General features: G+C 40.1%; 3 protein-coding genes across 13 annotated transcripts in view; 1 reads left to right on the forward strand and 2 right to left on the reverse strand.

Moving 5' to 3' along the window:
• MAP2K5 (mitogen-activated protein kinase kinase 5) overlaps positions 1–4,653 on the reverse strand; it is a 277,056-nt gene extending 272,403 nt beyond the window's left edge. For 10 of the 11 annotated variants that reach the window (XM_045449319.1, XM_045449320.1, XM_045449316.1 and 7 more), the window contains exon 1: positions 3,906–4,633. In XM_045449319.1, the coding sequence (XP_045305275.1) occupies positions 3,906–4,040 (135 nt within the window). In that variant the 5' untranslated portion in view covers positions 4,041–4,633. Of the gene's footprint in view, positions 1–3,905 lie in introns of all 11 variants that reach the window. The other variant, XM_045449315.1, reaches the window with a different exon arrangement.
• Positions 4,169–9,272, forward strand: LOC123583625 (RNA-binding motif protein, X chromosome-like). The gene is made up of 3 exons (XM_045450793.1): positions 4,169–4,211; positions 4,375–5,108; positions 8,512–9,272. The coding sequence occupies exons 1-2, from the start codon at positions 4,169–4,171 to the stop codon at positions 4,881–4,883; spliced, it is 552 nt and encodes a 183-aa protein (XP_045306749.1). The 3' UTR covers positions 4,884–5,108; positions 8,512–9,272.
• Positions 9,273–17,386: 8,114 nt separating this feature from the next.
• Positions 17,387–22,374, reverse strand: CB3H15orf61 (chromosome B3 C15orf61 homolog). Its single transcript, XM_045449324.1, has 2 exons — positions 21,987–22,374; positions 17,387–17,611 (listed from the first exon to the last, which is right to left on the reverse strand). The coding sequence occupies exons 1-2, from the start codon at positions 22,330–22,332 to the stop codon at positions 17,484–17,486; spliced, it is 474 nt and encodes a 157-aa protein (XP_045305280.1). The 5' UTR covers positions 22,333–22,374; the 3' UTR covers positions 17,387–17,483.
• Positions 22,375–22,486: the final 112 nt, after the last annotated feature.

The raw sequence follows: 22,486 nt of genomic DNA on the forward strand, positions 1-22,486 counted from the left end.
ACAGGATTCAAATACCAAGAGGAATAGGGGGAACATTCTCTTGTACCACTAATTGCGATCTCCTGCACAATTTTCCCCAAACCGGAGATTGTGTCTACAAGGAAAAGAACACAGAAAGCTGAAAAACAGATAATCAAATGTCTCTGCCCTTGAAGACCAGCTAGGCCTACTTTACCCTGCAGCCAGTCCCAAATTATTCAGACCCAGACACAGGCCCAGAGAGGCTAAGTGCCTTGTCCAAGGTCTCCCAGCTATTTGACAGAGCAGTGATGAGAGCCCTCGACTACAACCTCAGGTACAAAACACTCTCAGATACAGATGACTCAGTGACCACAAACTGCTTCTGGCTTCTGTGTCTGGTCCTACCAAAAACGAGCTGTGTGGCTTTAGCATTTTCCCCCTCTGGGGTTCACGCTTCCGAATTTGAAAACTGGGGAGAAGAGAGTTACATGAGATGAGGGGGATGCTTCCAGATTTCATTTGGCTTTAAATTTTAAGGTTCCAAGCCAAAGATGCTGATATAGCTGTCGGTTTTTGACAATTTCTTTTTTTTTTTTTTTAATGTTTATTTGGAGGGAGGGTGCAGAGAAAGGGAGACAGAGGGTCCAAAGTGGGCTCTGCGCTAATCGCAGAGAGCCTGATATGGAGCTTGAACTCACAAACTGTAAGATCATGACCTGAGCCGAAGTTGGACGCTTAACCAACCGAGTCACCCAGGTGTCCAGTTTTTTGACAACTTTTTGATGAAAAGATGAGGTGACCCTGGTGAAGAAGTCACAGGTGTCCACCAGGATCTGTATGTACAGTTCGTAGAGCCTGCTATAGGAACACAGGAGATAGCACAGCACCCATTGTCAAGAGCCCTTCATCAGGGCTCTAAACATGCTCCACCTGGGCTTACCTGCACATAGGCACATGTGAGGACACAAGGCACTCTAGATGGTAGGACTGATTGTCCAAAGTTGACTTTAAAGCCAGTCAGCCTGGGTGGCTCAGTCAGTTAAGCATCCAACTTCAGCTGAGATCATGATCTCGCAGTTTGTGGGTTCGAGCCCCACGTTGGGCTCTGTGCTGACAGCTCAGATTCTGTGTCTCCTGCTTCAGATTCTGTGTCTCCCTCTCTCTCTGCCCCTTTCCGGTTCATGCTCTGTCTCTTTCTCTCAAAAATAAATAAACGTTAAAAAAAAAAAAAGTAAAGCCAATCAGCCTGGAGCCAAGGTACAATAGAGAGATGCTTAAGAAGCAAAAGAACCAGGCCCTGTCCCTTATGTTGTAAGGGAGCTTACAGAGCATTTACCTCATTCCAGATTGTTCTAAGTGCTTTATATGTATCAATTCCAGTAGTCCTCATACTCTATGAAGTGGGCATTATTTTCATCCTCTACCCCTCTTTTTTTTTTTTTTTTTACAGGTAAAGAACTGAGACACAAAAGACACTTGCCCAAGTAAGTCTGGTAAGGCTTGCAATTTAAACCCAGGCAATCTGGCCCAGAGTTTGTGTTTGTAGACACTGTAGCACTGTGTTCTAAATATCTTCTGTTATTTAAAATGACCAAAGTGAAAGAAAGCTCACACCTTTCTCATCACAGACACGATCTCACTTAATCTTCACAAGCCTTGGGGCGCCTGGGTGGCTCAGTCGGTTAGGCGTCCAACTTCAGCTAAGGTCATGATCTCACGGTCCGTGAGTTCGAGCCCTGTGTCGGGCTCTGGGCTGATGGCTCAGAGCCTGGAGCCTGTTTCGGATTCTGTGTCTCCCTCTCTCTCTGACCCTCCCCCGTTCATGCTCTGTCTCTCTCTGTCTCAAAAATAAATAAACGTTAAAAAAAAAATTTAATCTTCACAAGCCTTGAAGGCAGGTATTGTCGCCATTTTACAAGTAAGGAAACTGAGGCTAAAAGAGGTAGAGAGACTTGTCTAGTTAGTGAGACTGCTTGCAATTAAACTCACTTTTTTTTGAGAGAGAGAGAGCGTGCACAGGGCAGAGGGGGAGAGAGAATCTGCAGCAGGTTTCATGCTCAGCACAGAGCCTAATGCAGGGCTCGATCTCACGACCCTGGGATTATGACCTGAGCTGAAATGAAGAGTTGGACACTCAACTGACTGAGCCACCCAGTCGCCCCATTAAACCCACGTTTTGATTCAAAACCTAGCAGGCTGTCCACAAAACCATAATCGCATGCATCTTTTTTAACGCTCCCTTTGAAATATCTGAACAAATATTTCAGGGTCCTACGGAGCACGAGAAAGGGGGGAAATGAATGTCCATCTCCTCCGGAAATGCACCATTTACTGGAAGAGAGAGATAAAACTGTGACAAAACCTGTGAGCTTTGCCCGAACGATGCTGTGGGAACACAGAGGAGGGGCACATAACCAAGACTACGGTAGAGGAAAAGGGAAGCTGGGCTCTGAAAGGACACGTAGGAGTTGGCTAGCTGAAGAAAAGCACAGAGTGGAGACAGCCTAGGAGAACTAAAGTTAATTCTATGTAACCTGGAGCACAGGATGCTCGTGGGGTGTGGTGAGAGGTGAGGTGTGGTGTGGTGTGGTGCCAGACAGGCAGAAGCCAATCCAGACGGGCCTAGAGGACCATGCTAAGAAGTCTGGGCTTTGTCACAAGAAGAAAACTATATGCACATGAGTGCGCGAACTCCAGACGCAAAGAGAAGGGTAACATTTGGTGGACAAGACTGGAAGCCGCTGGCTCACTCCAGCCTCTAGACTCGTAGCCCAGACACCTGAAAATCTGTAATGGTCTGGATGGTCAGCAACATCCAGAATTCAAAATATAGGTACAGGAATCAAATTTTGACGGTGGCACCTATGACAACCAAAAAAAAAAAAAAAAAAAAAAAAAAAAAATCACATCACAGATCTCCCTCCTCCCAAGAACCTTTACCCAGCCCCATCTTATTCTGCAGGTAACTTCCACTATAGATTTAGTACCTGCAACATGCTTCTGGGTATGTCAGTTCTGCCCCTGATACCTCAATTATTCAATATATAAAATGGACACAATACACTCTATCTCAAATGTCTGCTAAAAGATGAGAAATGGCAGTGCAGCACATGGAAAAAAATTACTAAGTAAGGAAATCTGAGTTCTGGTACTGACTCCCCCACTCATGAGCAACACTACTTTGGAAAAATAGTTTCACCTCACTACTCCTCAGTAACTATCTCAAAAAAGATAAGAGGTCTCAACAGACCACTGCTGAGGTTACACTCTGCTCTCACGTTCCATGACGTTATTTGAAATATATCCTGAGAGTAATAACACAGCATTGATTCTCAGATGCACCTTTTCCTCCACTTTTAACATCTCTGAAATTGGGCTGCTTTTGTATAATGCACAGCATGTCACAGTTTAACAGGCAGTGTTTTTTTTTTTTTTTTTTTTTTTTCTTTCTGAGTGGTACACAAAATAGTATCTTAAAACCAATGGCACCTTGGGTTTGTTGAAACATGGTAAGTTCCAGTTGCCTAGTTTCTCTTTCCCTATTGGTCACCAAGTTCAGGGAACTCTGTAGAAAGACATGGCTGGAATCTGGCCAGGGACATTCCGAGAAACACTTGGGGGAAAAAAAACTTCTAGACTCAGCTTTTTGCATCCAGTTGATGCTTCTGTGTGTATGTCCCAGTCCAGCTGCGAGCTCCTTGAGGGCAGGGGTTCAATCTGATTCATCTCTAGTTCCCCAGGGTCCTGCACATTTGCCAGATTTCAGTCCATGCAATTAATCAATGTCTGTCGTGGAAGCAATAAAACTGCCCCCACAGGAGGCCAGCAATGGCCACGGCCACTAGCTTGGGCAACCAGGCTGAGATTCAGCGGTCAAGGTGCTGACTCCCCACAAATCCCTGCGCCCTCCTCAATGGGTTTTGGACACTGAGATTACCACTCACCAGCACATCCCTGAAGAGTAACTGCGGCCCGGAGTGCACTGTCCAGTCCACCGCGCCACTATTTGGAATCTTGATACGAATCACCAGCACCTGGTTCTCCATGGCATGGAAGGGGCCAAAGGCCAGCCACAGCATTACAGGTTACAGGGGCTCACATCCTGGGGCAGGAGGTACCCACTGGATCCTGGTTAGGCGAGGGCTCCAAAGGGTGACAAGGGGACGGAGGGGAACAGGACAGGGGGTCGGAGGAGTGAAGAAGAGGGATGGTCTGTAAGGGACCCGCAGGCAGCAAGCCAGGCCCAGCCTGTATGGGGTTGGGGCTGCCTCTCTGTGAGCGTGGACGGGGCACGAGGCAGGGGCCAATATAAACTAACGGGGGTCAGAGGGTTCTGGAGTTGGGAAAGAGGGCGAACCGGATCGTGAAGCCCCCTGCCGTCTGTGTGGGTGTGAGGAGATGACCCCGTTTTAGGGAGACAGAGCGGCAGGTGTCCACTCTTCCTTAGTGGAGAGGGGAGGGTCCCCGACTGGAGGGGACTCAGTCGGGGGCTGTTTGGAAGGAGACCCGGGGCCGCCAAACCAAGCGAGAGTCGAGGAGGGCCCTCCGTCGGGAAGCGAATCCTGTTCCCCACCCCGAGTCAGAGGGCGCGGCACGCGCGGGCCCGGCCCCAGCCGCCCCGGGCCGAACGTTCCGGCTGCGGCGGCAGCGGCAGCGGCAAAAGGAGAAGGAAGGCGCGGCGAGGGCACTGTTACTCCGGAACCAAAACGCACGGCACCGGAACCCCGGGAGCCGGAGAGAGGGACCCGCCTCCCGCGGCGCCATGTTGGATGAGGGCAGCTCCCGGCCAGCCCCTCCAGCGCGCCCCGGCGGGCGGGACCCGAGGAGCTAGCGCGAGGGGCGGGGACGAGCACGAGGGCCGGGCTAGGCTGGCCTGTCGGGAGGTCTCCGTCGGCCCGTGGTCGCCCGCGGCGACCGAGTGACGCTCCTTTCTTTTCCACTCGCGACCCTCGTTAAAGGCAGCCGGGTGAAACCATCTAGCAAACGAAGGAGGAAACTAAACTGGGCTTTTGGCGGACTCCAGCCCAACTGTCGTCTTAAAATTGCGTACTGTTTGCGGAAGCCCCAGAAAGACGAAACTCCACCTCGCCTTTATACCTACTTTGTCAAGCCCTTTACCTTGACGGGGTTTGTGCACCAAATCAAGAGTAAGGCAAGAACTCAACACTTTTTTCCCCTTCTTCCACTTCACAGATACAGAATTATCATAGTCTTCCCCCCACTTGAGCAGTGTATGATTTTTTTTGTTGTTCTTTTACCCCACGATTGCCCTGAAATAGCAAACAGCCCCCCCCCCCCCGCCCATTTAAAAGCAACAGTAAAAGAAAAAAAAATTCAGGGAAGAGTTTAACTGCCAGGGGACAGCTGGAATACTGGCATCTTGTTCTCTTATTAAATCATTGCAGAAAATATCTGGTCTAGTCCGTAAAATTTCAACCAGATAGCAATGTTTACACAATCGGTGATATCACAGGCAGTAGCAATAACCCTCGGTTGTTTTAAATGCCTTGTTAACCTCAGATTTTAAAATGCATAATTGTGTTGATCTATGGTTTCTATAGAAAAGTTTGTTTACAAATCGCATTGTGTAGGTTGGGCCATAATCTCCTGCTAATGAACGTGCTCATGTCGCTTTACTTTTGAGTGCTGAATTTTATATAAATTCGGTGGGAGAGGAGTGATCATTTCCCTCCCTCACACTCAGAATTTATTCATGCAAGAGAAAAAATAATTTAAATGTTGGTTAGTTTAAGTAGAACACCAAAAATTTTTGTGCATATATTTCTCTGCCTGAGTTTCTTTTATATTTAATTCAAAAGTCCACATAGGAGATAAATTGTCTCTTTTTTAGTTACTGTAAATTAATAGCTTAGGTAGAAATTCATTTAATCAGATGCTCCAGATATTCTGAAATTGCCCTTTTCCACCCGTACCGCACTCCTGTGAGAAAGAAACAGTTTGCCCAAGGTACCCATGTACTTTTTTATTGAAAGTTCATTTCCTATTATTTGAGAATATAGACCACAAAACTGGAGATTTTCTATGAACCTATTATTTGTTAAAACAGCTTTTTAATTCATAGTACTATGGGGAAAACCAACCCAATTTGTACTTTCAATTCTTCTGGATGGAGATATACCCCAAAGTGGAATTGCTGGGTCATACAGTAATCCTAGTTTTAGAATTCTATTGCTGGACCGTTCTTTTTTTTTTTTTTTTTTTTCTTTTAAGTTTATTTATTTTGAGAGAGACAGCGAAAGAGCACAAGCAAGGGAAAGGCAGAGAGAGAGCAAGGCAGAGGATCTGAAGTGGGCTCTGTGCTGACAGCAGAGAGCCTGATGCGAAGCTTGAGCTCATGAACCCAACAGTGAGATCATGAGATCACGACCTGAGCAGAAACCAAGAGTCGGATGCTTAACCAACTGAGCCACACAGGCGCCCCTAATGCTGGACCGCGGTAAGTGCCTATGGACACCGTGCCTGGAAAAGCACATTCTGCCGGTCTTGACTTAAACGTTACCTTCTAATTGCAGCCTTCCTTTAGCACACACTATGGCAATTACAAACCATCCCCCAAAACACTCCATTCATAGATACAAGCCAGTTTATTTTCCTCCTAGCACGTATCTAACATGTCACAGGTTTTACTCATTTGCCTGTCTCCCCAGTAAACTATAACTTAATGAGGGGAGGGAACTATATGTGTTTTTTTTATTCACTGCCATGCCCCTAGTACCTAAAATAGTACCTGGCACATAGCAGGCACTTGAATAATAGCTGTTGAGTGAATGAATGGATTCTGAAGGCAAAGTGGACTGAAGAATAAGAATGCAACTGCCCTGTGCACCTCCTGCCTGTCTTGAGCCTCACTTGCTCCTTTGCTTTTCCACCATCAAGACCGCGACAACAATCATTATAGACTCCCAAAGAACTACAGATTTTATAGCAAATATTGATTGCCTCTTGTGTTCGAGAATTCCACTTACCTCCTTCAGGGCCTACTGTGGGCCCTTCTGTATAAAGCTCAAATATTTGTTGATTAATTTTGATTTAAAAGAACATGATGAAAATAGAGGATGAAAACAGTAACTTTACAGTGGAGAAACCTAGTAGACACCATCCTAACCAAGCGGTCAAGGTTAACATCCCCAGTAATAAGTCATGTTGGGATCATGTGCTGTCTAATATGATGCAGTAAGAAGGGTGCTTGACCTCTGTGGTCTTCTCCCCCAAACTCATGACCCCAATCTAATCATAAGAAAAACATCAGACAAACCGAAATTGAGGGACATTCTACATAATACCTGACAAGTACTCCTTAAAACTGTCAAGGTCATAAAAAACAAACTGTTCACAGACCTGAGAAGACTAAGAAGACATGATGACCGAATGCAGTCTGAGACCCTCAATGGAATCCTGCAACAGGAAAAGAACAGTAATGAAAAGCTGGTGAAATCTGCACAGAATCTGCAGTTCAGTTGGCAATAATGAACCAGTGTTGATATCTTTTGGCAACTAAGTTACATGAGGTGCTAATATCAGAGAAATCGGGATGAGGGTTTATAAGGAACTCTGTACTACCTTTGCAATTTTTCTGTAAATCTAAACACACCAGCAATCGTGTCTTGGGAATATTACTTGCAAGAGGATATAATTATATAATTTACAATAGCAACAACAACTAAACCATAAATATTTTCTTCGTGTTGCCTAATATCCTTTAGTTTGTAAAAGAAAAGAACATGAAGAGGCATGAACAAAAATGAGCACAGATAAACCCCTAAAAGCATGACAGGGAAGTTTATTCTCTCCTGTTTTGGCAGGAAGGAAAAAAAGAACAGTGAGACAAGTCCAGCACTCGCACAGAAGCAGAAACAACAGTTTAACAGTCACGGAGCACCTAGTATGTGCCAGATGCTATGGATTTTAGATGCTCTAAAATGAATTCATTAATTTAATGATCTCACAGTTTGTGAGGCTCTGAGCTGACAGTGTGGAGCCTGCTTGGGATTCTGTCCCTCCTTCCCTCTGCCCTTCCCCCACTTGTGTGCGTGCCTGTGCGCGTGCTCTCTCTCTCTCAAAATAAATAAATATTTAAAAAATTTTTAAATGTTGGGGTGCCTGAATGGCTCAGTCAGTTAAGCATCTGACTTTGTCTCAGGTCATGATCTCGCAGTTTGTGAGTCTGAGCCCCGCATGGGGAGCTGTGCTGACAGCTCAGACCCTGGAGCTTGCTTCAGATTCTGTCTCCTTCTTTGCCCTCCCCCTGCTTGTGTGCTCTCTCTCTCTCTCTCAAAAATAAATAAACATTAAAAAAAATTTTTTTAATGTCATTAGATTGAATTTCTGCGCAATATATTTTCTTTTAGATAAAGTAGGCTGCTGTCCCTACAAATCACTTAAGCTTTATTACTTCCTTCTTTTCATTGTTTAAACATATCTGTATTATTTTGTTTGTATTAACAAAATATATCTCACATTTTTGTGGCACTTTATAGCTTGCAAATACTTCCACATCCATAATGTGACAAAATTGTCTATGCATTTTAGGTTACGACCATGGACTCCATAGACAGATTGCAAGGACTGGAGGAACACTCACTATGTGTGACCTTGGGTAAGACTTCGTGATTTCTACAGCTAAAAAATAGGCATAAAAACAGTGCCAAACTCACTGGGCCGTTAAGAGAGGATTAAGTGAGTTAGTATGTATAGAGTGCTTAGTCTAGGACTTGGCACAAATAAATACTATGTAAGTATTAGTTAAACTCCTCCTTCTGTACATGAAGACACTAAGATTTAGAAAGCTCTAATTTTTCTCGGTCATTTAACTGGTATTGGTACAAGAACTTAAACCATATATTTTATCTTTAAAACAAGTTTCTTTGTATTACACATATAGTAGAACAGCAATAAAAAACAAACTAAATAGCATGATTTGGAATCAGCGATAGGCATGCATGCAAGAATGATAATAAAATTTCAGGGTTAAAGGAAACTGACAAAATCACCAATGTAGTCCTCTGCGCAATTCAAGAATTCTCTCCATGTCTACCTAAGGAATGGTCATGCAGCCTCTCTGAACATATCCAACAACAGACTCACTGCCTCAAGAGGGAACCTATTCCATGTTTGGCCAACTCAATTAAAACATTCTTGTCTTCTAGTTACTAACATATTATTTCTAGTTCTGTTTAAAGTGGGTAAGTCTAACTGATCCTAGTACTTTCTGCTTAATGTTTTTACTTCATTTACTTCTACATGTCATTCTGTTTGACTTTAAAATAGCAACATTTCTTGAGGCGGCTGGATGGCTTTTTTACGTAATAAAAAAGGCTACCGTAATAAAAAAATGGCTCAGTTCATGATCCCACATTCTGTGAGTTTGAACCCTGCATCGGGCTCTGTGCTGACAGCTCAGAGACTGGAGCCTGCTTTGGATTGGATTCTGTGTCTCCCTGTCTTCTCTCTGATCCTCCCCCGTTTGTGCTCTCTCTCTCTCAAAGTATAAAAGAGGGGCGCCTGAGTGGCTCATCCGGTTAAGCGTCTGACTTTGGCTCAGGTCATGATCTCACAGTTCGGTTCGTGAGTTTGAGCCCCGCATTGGGCTCTGGGCTGATGGCTCAGAGCCTGTAGCCCACTTCAGATTCTGTGCCTCCCTCTGTCTGTCCCTCTGCTGCTTGCACTCTGTCTCTCGCATTGTCTCAAGAGTAAATAAACATTTAAAAAAAAGAATAAAAGAAACATTTTAAAAAATTAAATAATAAAATAAAATAAAATAGGAACATTTCTGTATGAGAAAACAGTATGAAATGCCTCAAAAGGATAATGCAACAAGATTCCAGTCTTTTATTTTTTCAGAATCCATAAGAGTGTAAGTTAATTCATGACATGTGAAGTATTTCAAAACTTGTTGCTGTTCTTGCAAATAATCCATAGGATCTCCAGTTAAAGTATCCTTTTCTGAAAACTCTTAAAGATGAAGACAAGTTTTCTTTTTAATTTTGAATCATCACACATTCATTCCACAAAGAGCCTTATTTATTTATTTATTTATTTATTTATTTATTTATTTATTTATTATTTTTTTTTAATGTTTATTCATTTTTGAGAGAGAGAGACATAGAGCATGAGTGGGGGAGGAACAGAGAGAGGGAGACACAGAACTCGAAGCAGGTTCCAGGCTCCAAGCAGTCAGCACAGAGCCCGACGCAGGGCTCAAACCCACGAACCATGAGATCATGACCTGAGCCGAAGTCGGCCACTCAACTGACTGAGCCACCCAGGAGCCCCGAATTTTGATTTTTAAATGTAATGTAAAATTACGTGACACTGTTTAGATTTTTATCCAAACTTTAAAATTCTTGGTTCCTTCATCTTTTAATGTTGGAAATTTGAAAGCATAAAAAACTAAAATTTTGGTTTCATCTCACAGCAGGGGCGTTAATATCATACATAATAAAAAAGGCGGGGCTCCTGGGTGGCGCAGTCGGTTAAGCGTCCGACTTCAGCCAGGTCACGATCTCGCGGTCCATGAGTTCGAGCCCCGCGTCGGGCTCTGGGCTGATGGCTCAGAGCCTGGAGCCTGTTTCCGATTCTGTGTCTCCCTCTCTCTCTGCCCCTCCCCCGTTCATGCTCTGTCTCTCTCTGTCCCAAAAATAAAATAAACGTTGAAAAAAAAATTAAAAAAAAAAAAGGCTATAAGAGGGGTGGGTGCTGGCTGGTCCAGTCGGTAGAGTCTGTGACTCTTGATCTCAGAGCTGTGAGTTCAAGCCCCACATTGGGTGTGGAGCCTACTTAATATGGATGAATGTTAAAAGAGAGAAAGAAATAAAGGTTACAGGATAATCTCCTATCTTCATGGACTTTCATTCAATTCTTAAACATATACATTTTTTGAAATGAAAATATCCACTTTTATTAAATGGAGTTAAAAATTTTAACCTATGAGAGTATTAATTTTCATTTTGTATGTTTTTATATTCTTCCTTTAGAGTTTGGGTAGACCACTTTTTAGGTCTGATTTTAAATTATGCACTTATATGAAAATAGAGTAAAATGAATCACCTTGTGGTTAATAAATTCAATGTTCTGTTTACAGACAGATTGTTATAAAATTACTGATCTATTCTAGCAGCAGCAGTAAAGGTTATGTCAAGCAACTACTAAAAAAATCATACTACATAGTGTTAATGATGTTACCTTAACATACCAGCTTCAGGGGCTGCATAATTGTTTCTGCCAACCCATAAATTTTTGAGTAACAACAAAATTATTGTGATTTTTCTTACTAAATAATTCATACATTACAAAGCATGTATGTAACAAGGTCCATGAATCACTAAAGCATATAATGATCATATATCTAATGACATATCTCTTTTCATAAGATGAATTCAAATAGATTTATGTATTTAGGTTAACTAAAAAATACTGAGTTTATAAGGTTCATAATTCTATCATCAACAACAATACAAAAACTTTACATCTTCTTTAAGAAATACAGCTTCCATGATTTGCTTTTAAAAACTGGAAGCTTTTGTTTATCAAAATCCTTGTGTTTAAGCTACTTTTCATGAAGTTTTACTGCTTTTAAATTGATACTATAAATATCACTGAAGATAAATTAATAATATAATGGAGTAGTACAATGTTCATAAACTGTATTTAAAATGATATAAGTGCAACTAAAATAGCTATAAGCAATACTATATAACACCTCATACTAGTAGTAGCTAATATTCTTTACCCAGCAACTAGGATCTAAAAGAGGATATTTTCATTTTACTAACATTTTACGTGCTTTTCTTTGGTCTTATCTTCAGTCTTATCTTTTTAAAACAACACATTTCTTTATGCATGTGTGTATGTATTTTTATACTGAAGAATAACATACAACATTGTGTTACTTTCAGGATAAAAGTATATAATAAGGATATAAAAGTATATCCTTAATGCTACCAAAAAATGATCCCAAATGAGATTTCATCTACTTAATTAAAAGTAGGTTTCATAATTAAAATTTTTAAATGCCAAGACTGCAAAGTATAAAATGATGTTAACATGTTTTACCTCTTTTAATCTCTAACATGTTTCTAAACTCTGTTATTTTCTACAGAAATCATGCAGTTGCATTCCATTATAGTAATATTAAGTCCTTTACTAAATTTTAAAAATTACTTTTATTTGTGGTAAAATCCACAGAACACCAAGTTTACCATGTTAACCATGTTGAAGTATACAGTTCAGCAGTATCTAGTCACATGACCATTCACATTATCGTGCAAACATCAGTACTATCTCTAGACCTCTTTTCATCTTGCAAAATGGAAACCATATTGCCATTAAATACTAACTGCCCATTTCCCCTCCCCGCTTTACTACATTTTTAACAGTTTTATTGAGAGATCATTCACATGCCACACGGTCTTCCATTTAAAGTGTACGTTTCCATGGTTTGAGTATAGTCATGGGCTCATGCAACCATTACCACAGTCAATTTTAGAACAGTTTCATTACCCCAAAAAGAAACCCCATACCCATTAACAGTCGCTGCCCATTTCCTCCCAACCTCCCCATCCCTAGGTAATCACTAATCCTCTTTGTCTCGGTAGATTTGCTTGTTCTGGACATTTCATATTAATGGCATCATGTAATAGGTGGTCTTTACGGCTGGCTTCTTTCACTTAGCACAATGTTTTCAAGCTCCATCAATGCTGTGGTGTTTATCAGTGTATCATTCTCTTTTTTGACTGAGTAATATTCCAGTTATTCCCATAATAATGTGAATATGACACATTTTATGTATTCATTCTTCAGTTGGTGGCTATTTGTGTAGTTTCTACTTTTTGGCTAGAATGAACAATGCTGCTATGAACATTTGTGTACAGGTTTTTGTGTGAACATTTGTTTTCAGTTGTCTAGAGTATATACCTCGCAAAGAATTGCTGGGTCATATGGTAACTTCATGCTTAATATTTTGAGGAACTGCCAAACTTTTCCAAAGTGGCTGTATCATTTTACATTCCCACTAGTAATGCATGAAGGTTCCAGTTTCTCCACATCCTTGCCAACACTTGTTATCATCTGTCTTTGAGGGGCAGAGAGAGAGAAAGAGAGAATCCCAAGCAGGCTTTGCGCTGATAGGGCAGAGCCCAACATGGGGCTCAAAGCCACAAACTGTGAGATCATGACCTGAGCTGAAATCAAGAGCCAGGTGTTCAACTGAATGAGCCACCCAGGTGCCCCTCTCATTATGGTTTTGATTTGCATTGCCCTAACAGTTAATGTTGAATATCTTGTCATGTGCTTAGTAGCCAAAAGTTGTAGAACTTATTTGCAGAAATGTCGGTTCAAATCCATTTTTCAATTGGGTTGCTGAGTTATAAGAGTTCTTTATATATCCTAGCTACAGGTCCCCTATCAGATATGTGACTTGCAAATATTTTCTCCCATACCATCAGCTGTGTTTTCACTTCGATAGTATCCTTTGAAGCACAAGAATTTTTCATCTTGATGAAATCCAATTTATCTTTTTTTGTTTCGTTTCTCATTTCCCTTTACTAACTTATCCTTTCCCCAAATAGGAGAATTTTACAGCAGGCTCTACATGAAATCAATTTCTTTACTAGAAAACTAACTGAACTTTTAGAAACACACTAAAAACAATCTACATTTATGTTATCCCAGCTGAATTAAATGTATTCTCAATTAGCAGAGCAGAGTTCTCAAAAGTAGCTGAAGGGCCAAACTTGTGTCAGCGGAAACTATTTTAGCCACATTTTCGTTTAAAGAAAAAAATTTTCTCAGCATCTCTTCTCCAATTTATATTGAAAAAATACTCTGTGGACCATGGTCACTACTAATAATACTTCTTATTGTTGGGAAAGCTCTTGTGAAACATTTGTCAAGTACATAGAATAGTACAAAAGTGAAATATAGTAATTAAGATTTGTGTTCTATCGATTGTGTAGCGAAAGTAATTTTTCATTACTAACGTAAGATTTAATAAGTATAAGTAGTTAAAGATTCTGACTTGGCACTAGTCATTAGCATGTAATTGAACTAGTAAAAAAATCAGTTAAAGCTGTGTTGATTACCACCTTATCTTTGAAAGGCAATTAAAGACCTCAATCATTGCAACAAGATTTGATTGTGCAGCCTTTATTGGACATTGATCTTTCGGCAAAGTGCAGTTACATTTTCCATTAATTTACAGTAACACAGTTTAACTTTGATACCCTAGACTGTTGACCCAGGTGAGATGTAATGCTAAGTACTTGTTTAGGTTAAGATGCCCTCAAACATCATTACTGTCTGAATGTAAGTGCTGAAAAAAAGGAGATACCCGATCTACCCGCTTTAGATAAGGTTTCTGTTATCTGCATTAGCTTTTAAATGAAATGAAACCAAGATCCTTGTCTGTAGGTCACCCCACTCATTTAAACATCATTCCTCATTTAACAGAATTGAGATATTTTCATGAAGCATTATACATGTTCTTGATTATAGTTTTGAGTGACTATAAATATGATAAAAAACAAAATGTACATTTTAAAAGAAATATATATGGCCTTTAATAATTAAAATTGTTTTGATTTTTTACTGAAGTCAACAATTAGCAAAATATTAGTGACCAAATTTGTGTGATAAAAGAAATAACTGTACACTTGGCTATGTTAAGACATTAGTGCTGAAAAACTAGGGATTTTTATATTAGCAACCTCTTTCATGCCCCCAATTCTTACTGCATCTTTACAGTAGTTCACAGCTTATGCAGGAACTAAACATTCTGACTGGAAATTTCTTCCAATACTTGCTAATTGATTTGCATAGAAATAACAATAGAAGATTTACGAAATTTTATACCAAAAACACATCTTCGTTAAAAATTAGTTTTGCTTGATTTTTGAGACAAAATCCCATCAAGGAAGTTAAGTATTGGCAGAAAAGCTGTTTTTGGTTGTTTCATCAACTAAGAATATTCCTAACATCCCGAAGGGCAGCAGGGTCAGCTCAGAACCCTGCTTGCAACCTCCGGTGTAATCAGCATGTGCACACCCATAAAATGCCTTCAATGTGTCCCCTTTCTTCCTCTCACCTTATTTTTAAATCCTTTGATTAATGAAGTCTTTTACATACATACAAATAGATACGGAACAGAAGAATGAGGATTACAAAAACAGCCTTTACTGAAATAAAACCGGCATTTGCTTACGAGCTTATTTATGATATTTTAAAGTAGAAAGCCTTCTTGTTTTGGTCTTCTCAGATTACAGGTGGAAAAAACTTAAGACACAAAGGAGTAGAGTTATTAGCTTGAGGTCAAAAAGTAATACAGCACTGATACTAAAAATAGAATCAATTTCTTGACTTCCAGCATTTATACTTTATCCCTTTTAGGCCACAGTGTTTCCATGTATTTTCCACTTTAAAGGAAAAACCATTACTGTTCAATGGGGAGCATTTTTAGACTAAAAGGTTCACTATAAGACTTAATAAATCCAGTGAATGATATTTTAATATTTGAACCATGCCCTTAGCCATCGTTGAGTTCATCCTTCACTATGATCAACTCCATGAGAGCAAGAGGTCTATTGATTTTCATGTAATACAAGAAAATATTACATTTGCTTAATTGTTACACAGTGAGCACATGAGACAAGAAATCAAGGCTCTATTTAATGCTGCAAGCAGCAGAGAATTACAGAGATCAATAGGGTAGTTTGTCAAAGATCTTCTCCAAGGAGACTAACCTATCACCATATGGACAAGAAGTCACACTGACTGTAGCTATTGAAAAACAGGTAAGCAGAGTCAGCAGTACAAATTATCAGAAATCAAACAGGCCAGTGTGAAAAGAAGTGCAACTCTACTGAAAAGCTGTATTTATAGTCTGGTAATTAAAAACCATTTTATCAGCCTTGTGCTGGGACCAAACCTTTACAGCAAGTATTGACAAGACCAGCAGCAGTGAATGAGCAGTATTTGACTTAAAACTTATGAGCTATAGTTATTTAACTTTGCCCATTACAGGGGAAATCAGTTCTAGCCTTCCTTGCAAAATGCTAATAGTCAGTTTTATTATTAATGAAGTCTAATGTAACACTATCTTCTTCGTGTAAGCCATTCATTTAACTAGTGTCAAGTATATTCTTCTGGACTAAATATATGGGCATAAGTACTTCTTTGATTAAAGTGTTATTTAGAATTGCTTTTAGACAAGTGAATGCTACATATATTTGAAGAACAGCTCGCTCTCTGTAGCTCATTTAAAATGACCACCTTGAACGAAGTCAGTTTATACTACTTCATTCTGGTATTTTCACAAGTCACTTCCAGTCACTTTCTCTACTGATTTGCCAGAAGCAAGCACCCAGTTGTTGGTTAGATTGTATCGTATAGAATATTTTGCTACAAAAATGTGTACACTTGCAGAGTATCAGCAACACATTAACATAAAATGATATATAATGTATGTTTGTAATTATGGGAGAGATCATAAATCTTAAACACCCATTGGTTTAGAAATTAAATAGTTCTACTTAGTTCTCCCTAAATTACTCCAAATTTCTGAAATTTACCATTCGTCTGGGTATTTTGTAACTACCCCCAAGGATAAATTTTTTTAAATGACTTTGCTTTCAAAAACGCAATTAACTTAATAAAATCTTAACACAAAACTGCCATCAGGTCTTTAAAATTTCAGCCCATTTCCCATCACCAATAAGTGTATGGATATATATGTACCATTTCAGCTAATTGCTTTTGTAAACAGTCACCAAATTTATTCTTCTGGGTCTGTGTAGATCTTAATTGTTCTTACAGCTTTATCAGCGTGCTATTTTAACTTTTAATAAGTCTTAATTTCATTCATGTTGCTACGTTTACATTAACCGGAGTCATTATTTTTTTTTTCAAAGTAGTATGGTATTGGAGGTTTAGACGATAAGAAATTTCAACATTACACCTGAACCTCTCATCCAGGTAAATGGCACAAGGGCTTTAAAACATTCCTATTTAAAATCCTGCCAGCCGAAGAGTTTAGATTTCAGATTGCCATTAGAATTCATCAGTTTTGGATTTGCCAATGGTATTATCTCCACCTTTATCCTAAAATCCCCTACTTCTTTTTCCAGTGTCATATAAAAGGTTTTCCCCTGTCCTTCTTTGTATGGGTGTCTCTATTTTCTCTTCAAAGAGTTGATTTAAATTGTTAATACCTAACTATAGAATATATATAGGTTGTAATCATTTTTTATCTGTAATTTAACCTAATTCTAGGGAAAAAAATGGCGTATGCCTCATGCATTTGTAGTTCCCATTGGCTAAACTGAGTATGTAATATATAACCATGTATGAAAAGCTTTGCCTCTTGAGGGCAATGATTCATCTTAAAGAATCAGACACCACAGAAAGAAAAAGGTGTTTGCAAAAGTTTTATTTTAAAGGGTTAAAAATAAATATTGTACATACACACAAGAGAAAATCCACCGATATTTATGTTCTCCAAGGCTCACCCTTCAGTACATGGCACCTTCATCTTCTTTATTTAGAAAATAAACTGTTATTGGTCCATAACTGGTATGCACAGTCTCTGTGACTCTAGCAAATAACCAGGAGCCAAGTCCATACAATAACGTTGGAATACCTAGAAAACAAATGATATGTTTTTATGAACATCAATACTTATTAATCACGCATCAATATATTTGTCATGGTGCAAATCACAAAGCACTCTTCAGCAATGTCAACAAATTATAAAGTTATAAAAATATAGACATGAGTGAAGATGGACTCATTATCTAAGAGCTCAGTTTCATCTGTCTGTGGAACTATGTGAGCCTAGAGATCTTTAAAACTATAGATAAGGCTGGTTTAAACTTTAACTCAAAGCACTTTATAAGCACTAATTCATTACTTCCAAGTAATTATGAAGTAATTTTATATTCTTTTTGCAAATAAACAGAATATTCATTCATTTCGTTGTAGATGCTCCTGATTATTGGCCTTGAGCTTAAATTACTAGGTCAACTTTACTGTGCGTTAAGTTAAACAGCAACACTGATGGTTAAAGTAATTTTTTGTACAACTTAAAAGAAACTGGGTCAAAGAGCTGTCTTCAAAACCTAAGGCAAAACGTAACTCTAAGGAAGATTTTAGTATAACAGCCATGAGAAATACTCCCATTAGTATTTTTACAGCTGATTTGAAAACACCCTTGTTTCAACCTATTTGGAATAGGTATTCAGTAGATTCCAACAACATGTTTCTTCTTTGGCGTATTTCCATTTGATAAGATCTTGCTGTTATATTTGAGACTAGCTGCCATTTGTGATTCATGGAACTAAGCCTACTACTAACCAGAGATAATGGATTAAGCACTCATGCAAATGAAACTATAGTGGACACAAAACAAACTTTCACAGTTTCTATCTTTTTTAAGGCACTTATTTAAATTCAATGACTACTGACATATTAAAAACATGTATAAAACCAACAGGCATATGAATCAATAGCAAATATTGTATGCTCGACACAGTGTTAATTTTATTGTTACTGTGTAGGAGTTGGACATAAAAAGACAATTTAAAAGACAAGCTGTCCATTTGGAAAATCCCTCTTTCCAGCTAATAGGGAAACCACATGCTCAGGACTAATCATATTGCTAAATTTTTTCTTATTTTTCTGCAAGAATATATCCGCCGTTATGCTCTTTTTGAGTGAGTGCACTGGACTACTTTGTGCTTATTCCCTGAAGCTGCATTCCAACCACTGTGATGCCAGAGACTAATCAGGAGAAGCGTCACTATCTGGCAATGAGAACAGGAAAAAAAAAATGCCCATTCAGTCTGGCACCTCTCTATTTTTAGGAATATACTGGGTCATAGTTTGTCACTATCACAGGGTTTCCTGGAATGCCCATGAAATCTTTGACTGCTTTCTTTGCCTTGGTAATACCCAAAAGAATCTCTAAATGCTTCAAGGGAATGTCACAAAAAAGCCACAAAAACTAGCATCATAAAGCTATTTATAAATAATTTTATCAGAAAAAAAAAAAGGCAAGTGGAGTGTGGTTAGGGAAGCATACAGGCAGAAATGAGTGAAGAATAGAAAGATAAGTTGAATTAAAAAATTAAATATGGCATCACAACTTTAAAGCTGAAAATCAATGGGGTAAGAAAGAAAAAAAAAACAGGTTCTAGGAATAAGTATTAATTTTTAAAATATACTGACAGTAAATTATATATAAGATATGCCTTTTAAACCAACGCTAAGGACATAAATTTAAGGGGTGGCTGGTGAAACTGAAATCTTGTTTGATCGTACTTATCAGTTTCCAGTTAAAATATTGGCACGTTTTAAAAACCACACAAATCAATGGTCCATATTTTTTCAGCTAAAATGGAGATCTGATCAAAGATTACCAGTTTAATAATAACTATATTACCTCTCACTAAGAAACAGCTAGGAAACACTATCAATAATTTTGTTTGATAGGGGATAGAGTTGTGATACAGGAGTCAAAAATTCTCTATTTCTTTTTTCCTGCAGTCTATTTAATGCAGTCAGGCTAATACACCAAATGAGAAGATTTGCCACTGACATAATTAAAACATAAAAAAAAATAATTTTATGGCACATATGCTATAAAGTCTATAAAATTATGTGAGAAATTAAATTTTTCCCAGACTGAAACATAACATCAAAATGAACATGAAAGTCAGTTCTTTGCATAATAATTCATTTTGAGTCAGCTGAACAGTAGGTAAACCACTGTCAAATTAAGCACTTAAAAAAAATTAGAACTTCTTAGCAAGTCTCTGATTACCCATTCATTCCAATGGTAAGTTGCTTTTCTTAAATCTCAATCTACTTCCCAGCAGGATACCCAGACTGATAAACCATCAGTAAAATGTCAGCTTCCACTGAAGGGAAGACAGAGGAGAAAGAGAACAAATGGTAAAAGAGAAATCTTTATTATTTACAAAATGGAAAAATGAATTACTCTGATAATTATTAATTTAGAAGGGAATAAGAGAAATAAAATCCTAAGTATTTTTATTAATAGAACATGTACTTGATGATCCACAGGGGCAATTTGTACATCACAGAACAGGGAAGAATCTATTATCTAATTCTCTACCGTAAGACAAAAATACAAAATAAACATTGCCAAATTGGTGAATACACTATTCTTTAAAAAGTGCAGGAAAAAATTCCCTGTATCAGTAAAAGCCAATTTGAATTAAAGCATGCATGAGCAGAAAGTTTTCCTTTTTGTTTAACTTAAAACTCTTATTCCCACGTAGGCAGGATTTTTAGAATTTCCAGAAGACCATTACATCACTCTTCAACCTTCTCTTCCACATAAAAAAAGAAAAAGAAAAACTACAACGGTTGTTTCTTTCCTCAAAAGGTTTCACTTCTCTGTGTGAGAATGTTCTGTGTATCCTAATTTTCTTTGGATTTCTTTGTATCTATATGCAAAAGAAAGCTCCAAACCGTTAAGGTGTTCGTAAGGTGTTAAATTTAAAATGAAAACTTTCTTTCAAAGGCATTTGGCTCATAGTTTACCTATAATCCTCCAATTATACTTTTCCTAACCTGTAACTCTTACCAGCTGGGAAGAATGATGGCTTCTGATTCTGAAAATGCTAAAATAAACCTCATCTTGAATCTAGTCATCACTCCAATTTTTCCAAATAATTTTGAATTGAATCTTCTAAGTGTGCTTACCCTTCAACTTTGAATCAACCTCAAAATTAGTGGGCATGCTCTATATAGTCCATCAGCCAAACAAACAAACTTTTAAAGGTATACACATTGCTAAATAATCTTCTCCTTGGTGGAGTGAACCCAGGACAGTCCCAGTAGACCAATGGCTCAAAAATCCCACGAGAGACGTATGTGTTGTTATAAGCAAAAGTACATAAATACCATGTTTAAATTTAATGAGCTATTAGATTATATAATACCAGTTTAGATACACAGGGGTTCAGCTTTAATTCTGGTTTTAAAAAACTGGTTGGGTAACATGGTTCAGCTACCAGGTCCAGATTTTGAATTACTAAAATCTGGATGAATATGATATTATCTATTAATAGGTACAAAACATCTTGAGACCTCTCTATTTTTCACTGACCTAGAAAAGATATACCCATGTCAATGTTCATGCCTCTTCTGTCAGTAGCCAAAAGAAAATAAACATCCAGCAAGAGTAAATACTTTCAGAATTAGAATATTCCCATGAAAATACAGAAATATTAAAGACGTACAGTCTTTTAAATATCTTTTAGGCCTAGCACCTGGGGAAGCTGATATGACTGGTGAAACCCGTTAGTGCTTTCAGTAGAACGCACTTGGTAGGATTTCACATAGAGAAAATCAAACTTAGAAAGTAGTTGCAGTTTTTATAATAATGGATGCACTCAAGAGAATGATGGTCATGAACGAATCCTGCCATGCAATAAGGCATTTCTCAATTTCAGAGCCACTGTCCAATGTGGACGTTTCCTTACACCCTCTTTCTGACTGCCCAATATAAGTATTCTCCCAGTCAAGAGCTGCAGCAGGTGTGGACAGAATGAACGCCTCCTCCCCATCAGTGACGCAGTGTGATCCCTAGACACAGGCCTAGGCTAAAGCCCCGCTTTCCGGGGAAAGGTTCAATATCAACTACTGAGCCCCGACAAGCACCTACTGGGGAGTAGGGGCCGGGGGCTGGGGGATGGGGGCGGGGAGGTAGGAATACAAAAGACCAGGGTCAAGGCCAGTCCTAGAAGGCTGCTGAGTGGGTGGGACGCGGAGGCAGGGTCCGGGAAACCCAACAGCGCGGGGCGAACCCAACGTGCCGAGAGCGTGCTCCCGGGAGAGCCTGCGCTGGGCCGAGGCAGGGTTCCCCGGCGCTGACGTGGCCTGACCTTGGGCCGGGGTCTCGACCTCTGAGCGACGTTTGTCAGCGTGCTTTGCAAACAGTGATCCCATTGTCAGCGGGGCGCGTTTCACCGACCCGGGCCACTCACCCAGGTTGACGACCTTGAGCGCCGTGAAGAACCGGTCCTGCCCGGCCAGGTCCTGCCAGGGGGCCTTGGAGCAGTGGTACTTGATGAAAGGGAAGCAGCCGGTACGCAGGACGTGATAGTTGGCGCCCTGCACCGGCCAGTTGAAGTGCGAGAGGCCGAACTGGTCGTTCCGGACAGCGCTGTAGGGCACGCAGAAGGAGGTCCAGTGCGGCAGGCGCCGCTGTAGCAGGTGCCGCGTCAGCACCTCGGAGGCGCGGGGCTTCGGGCGGGAGGCGGCGCCCGAGGCCCAGGGCCGGCACAGCAGCAGCCGGAGCGCAGCCTCGTGGGCCCTCCGCAGGGGTTCCATGGCCGGACTCGCCCGCGTCCCCGCCCCCGCCCCCGCCCCTCTGCCGCCGTGGGGCGCGCGCCGCTGGGGGCGGAGCCGTCAGAGCGGGCGCGCGCCCGCGCCCCGGGGCGAGCGGCGGGGACGCCCAGTGGGCGCCGCGCGAGTGCACGAGAGC

The sequence above is a fragment of the Leopardus geoffroyi genome, chromosome B3, assembly GCF_018350155.1.
Source record: "Leopardus geoffroyi isolate Oge1 chromosome B3, O.geoffroyi_Oge1_pat1.0, whole genome shotgun sequence".
Lineage (NCBI taxonomy): Eukaryota > Metazoa > Chordata > Mammalia > Carnivora > Felidae > Leopardus > Leopardus geoffroyi.

Excerpts from the sequence above, each read along its gene's own strand:
- CB3H15orf61 (XM_045449324.1), bottom strand. The coding sequence starts at position 22,332 with ATGGAACCCCTGCGGAGGGCCCACGAGGCTGCGCTCCGGCTGCTGCTG. Across the intron at positions 17,612-21,986 it reads GCTCAAGGTCGTCAACCTGG|GTATTCCAACGTTATTGTAT; the intron begins GTGAGTGGCCCG and ends TTTGTTTTCTAG.
- LOC123583625 (XM_045450793.1), top strand. The coding sequence starts at position 4,169 with ATGGTCTGTAAGGGACCCGCAGGCAGCAAGCCAGGCCCAGCCT. Across the intron at positions 4,212-4,374 it reads CAGCAAGCCAGGCCCAGCCT|GGAGACAGAGCGGCAGGTGT; the intron begins GTATGGGGTTGG and ends ACCCCGTTTTAG.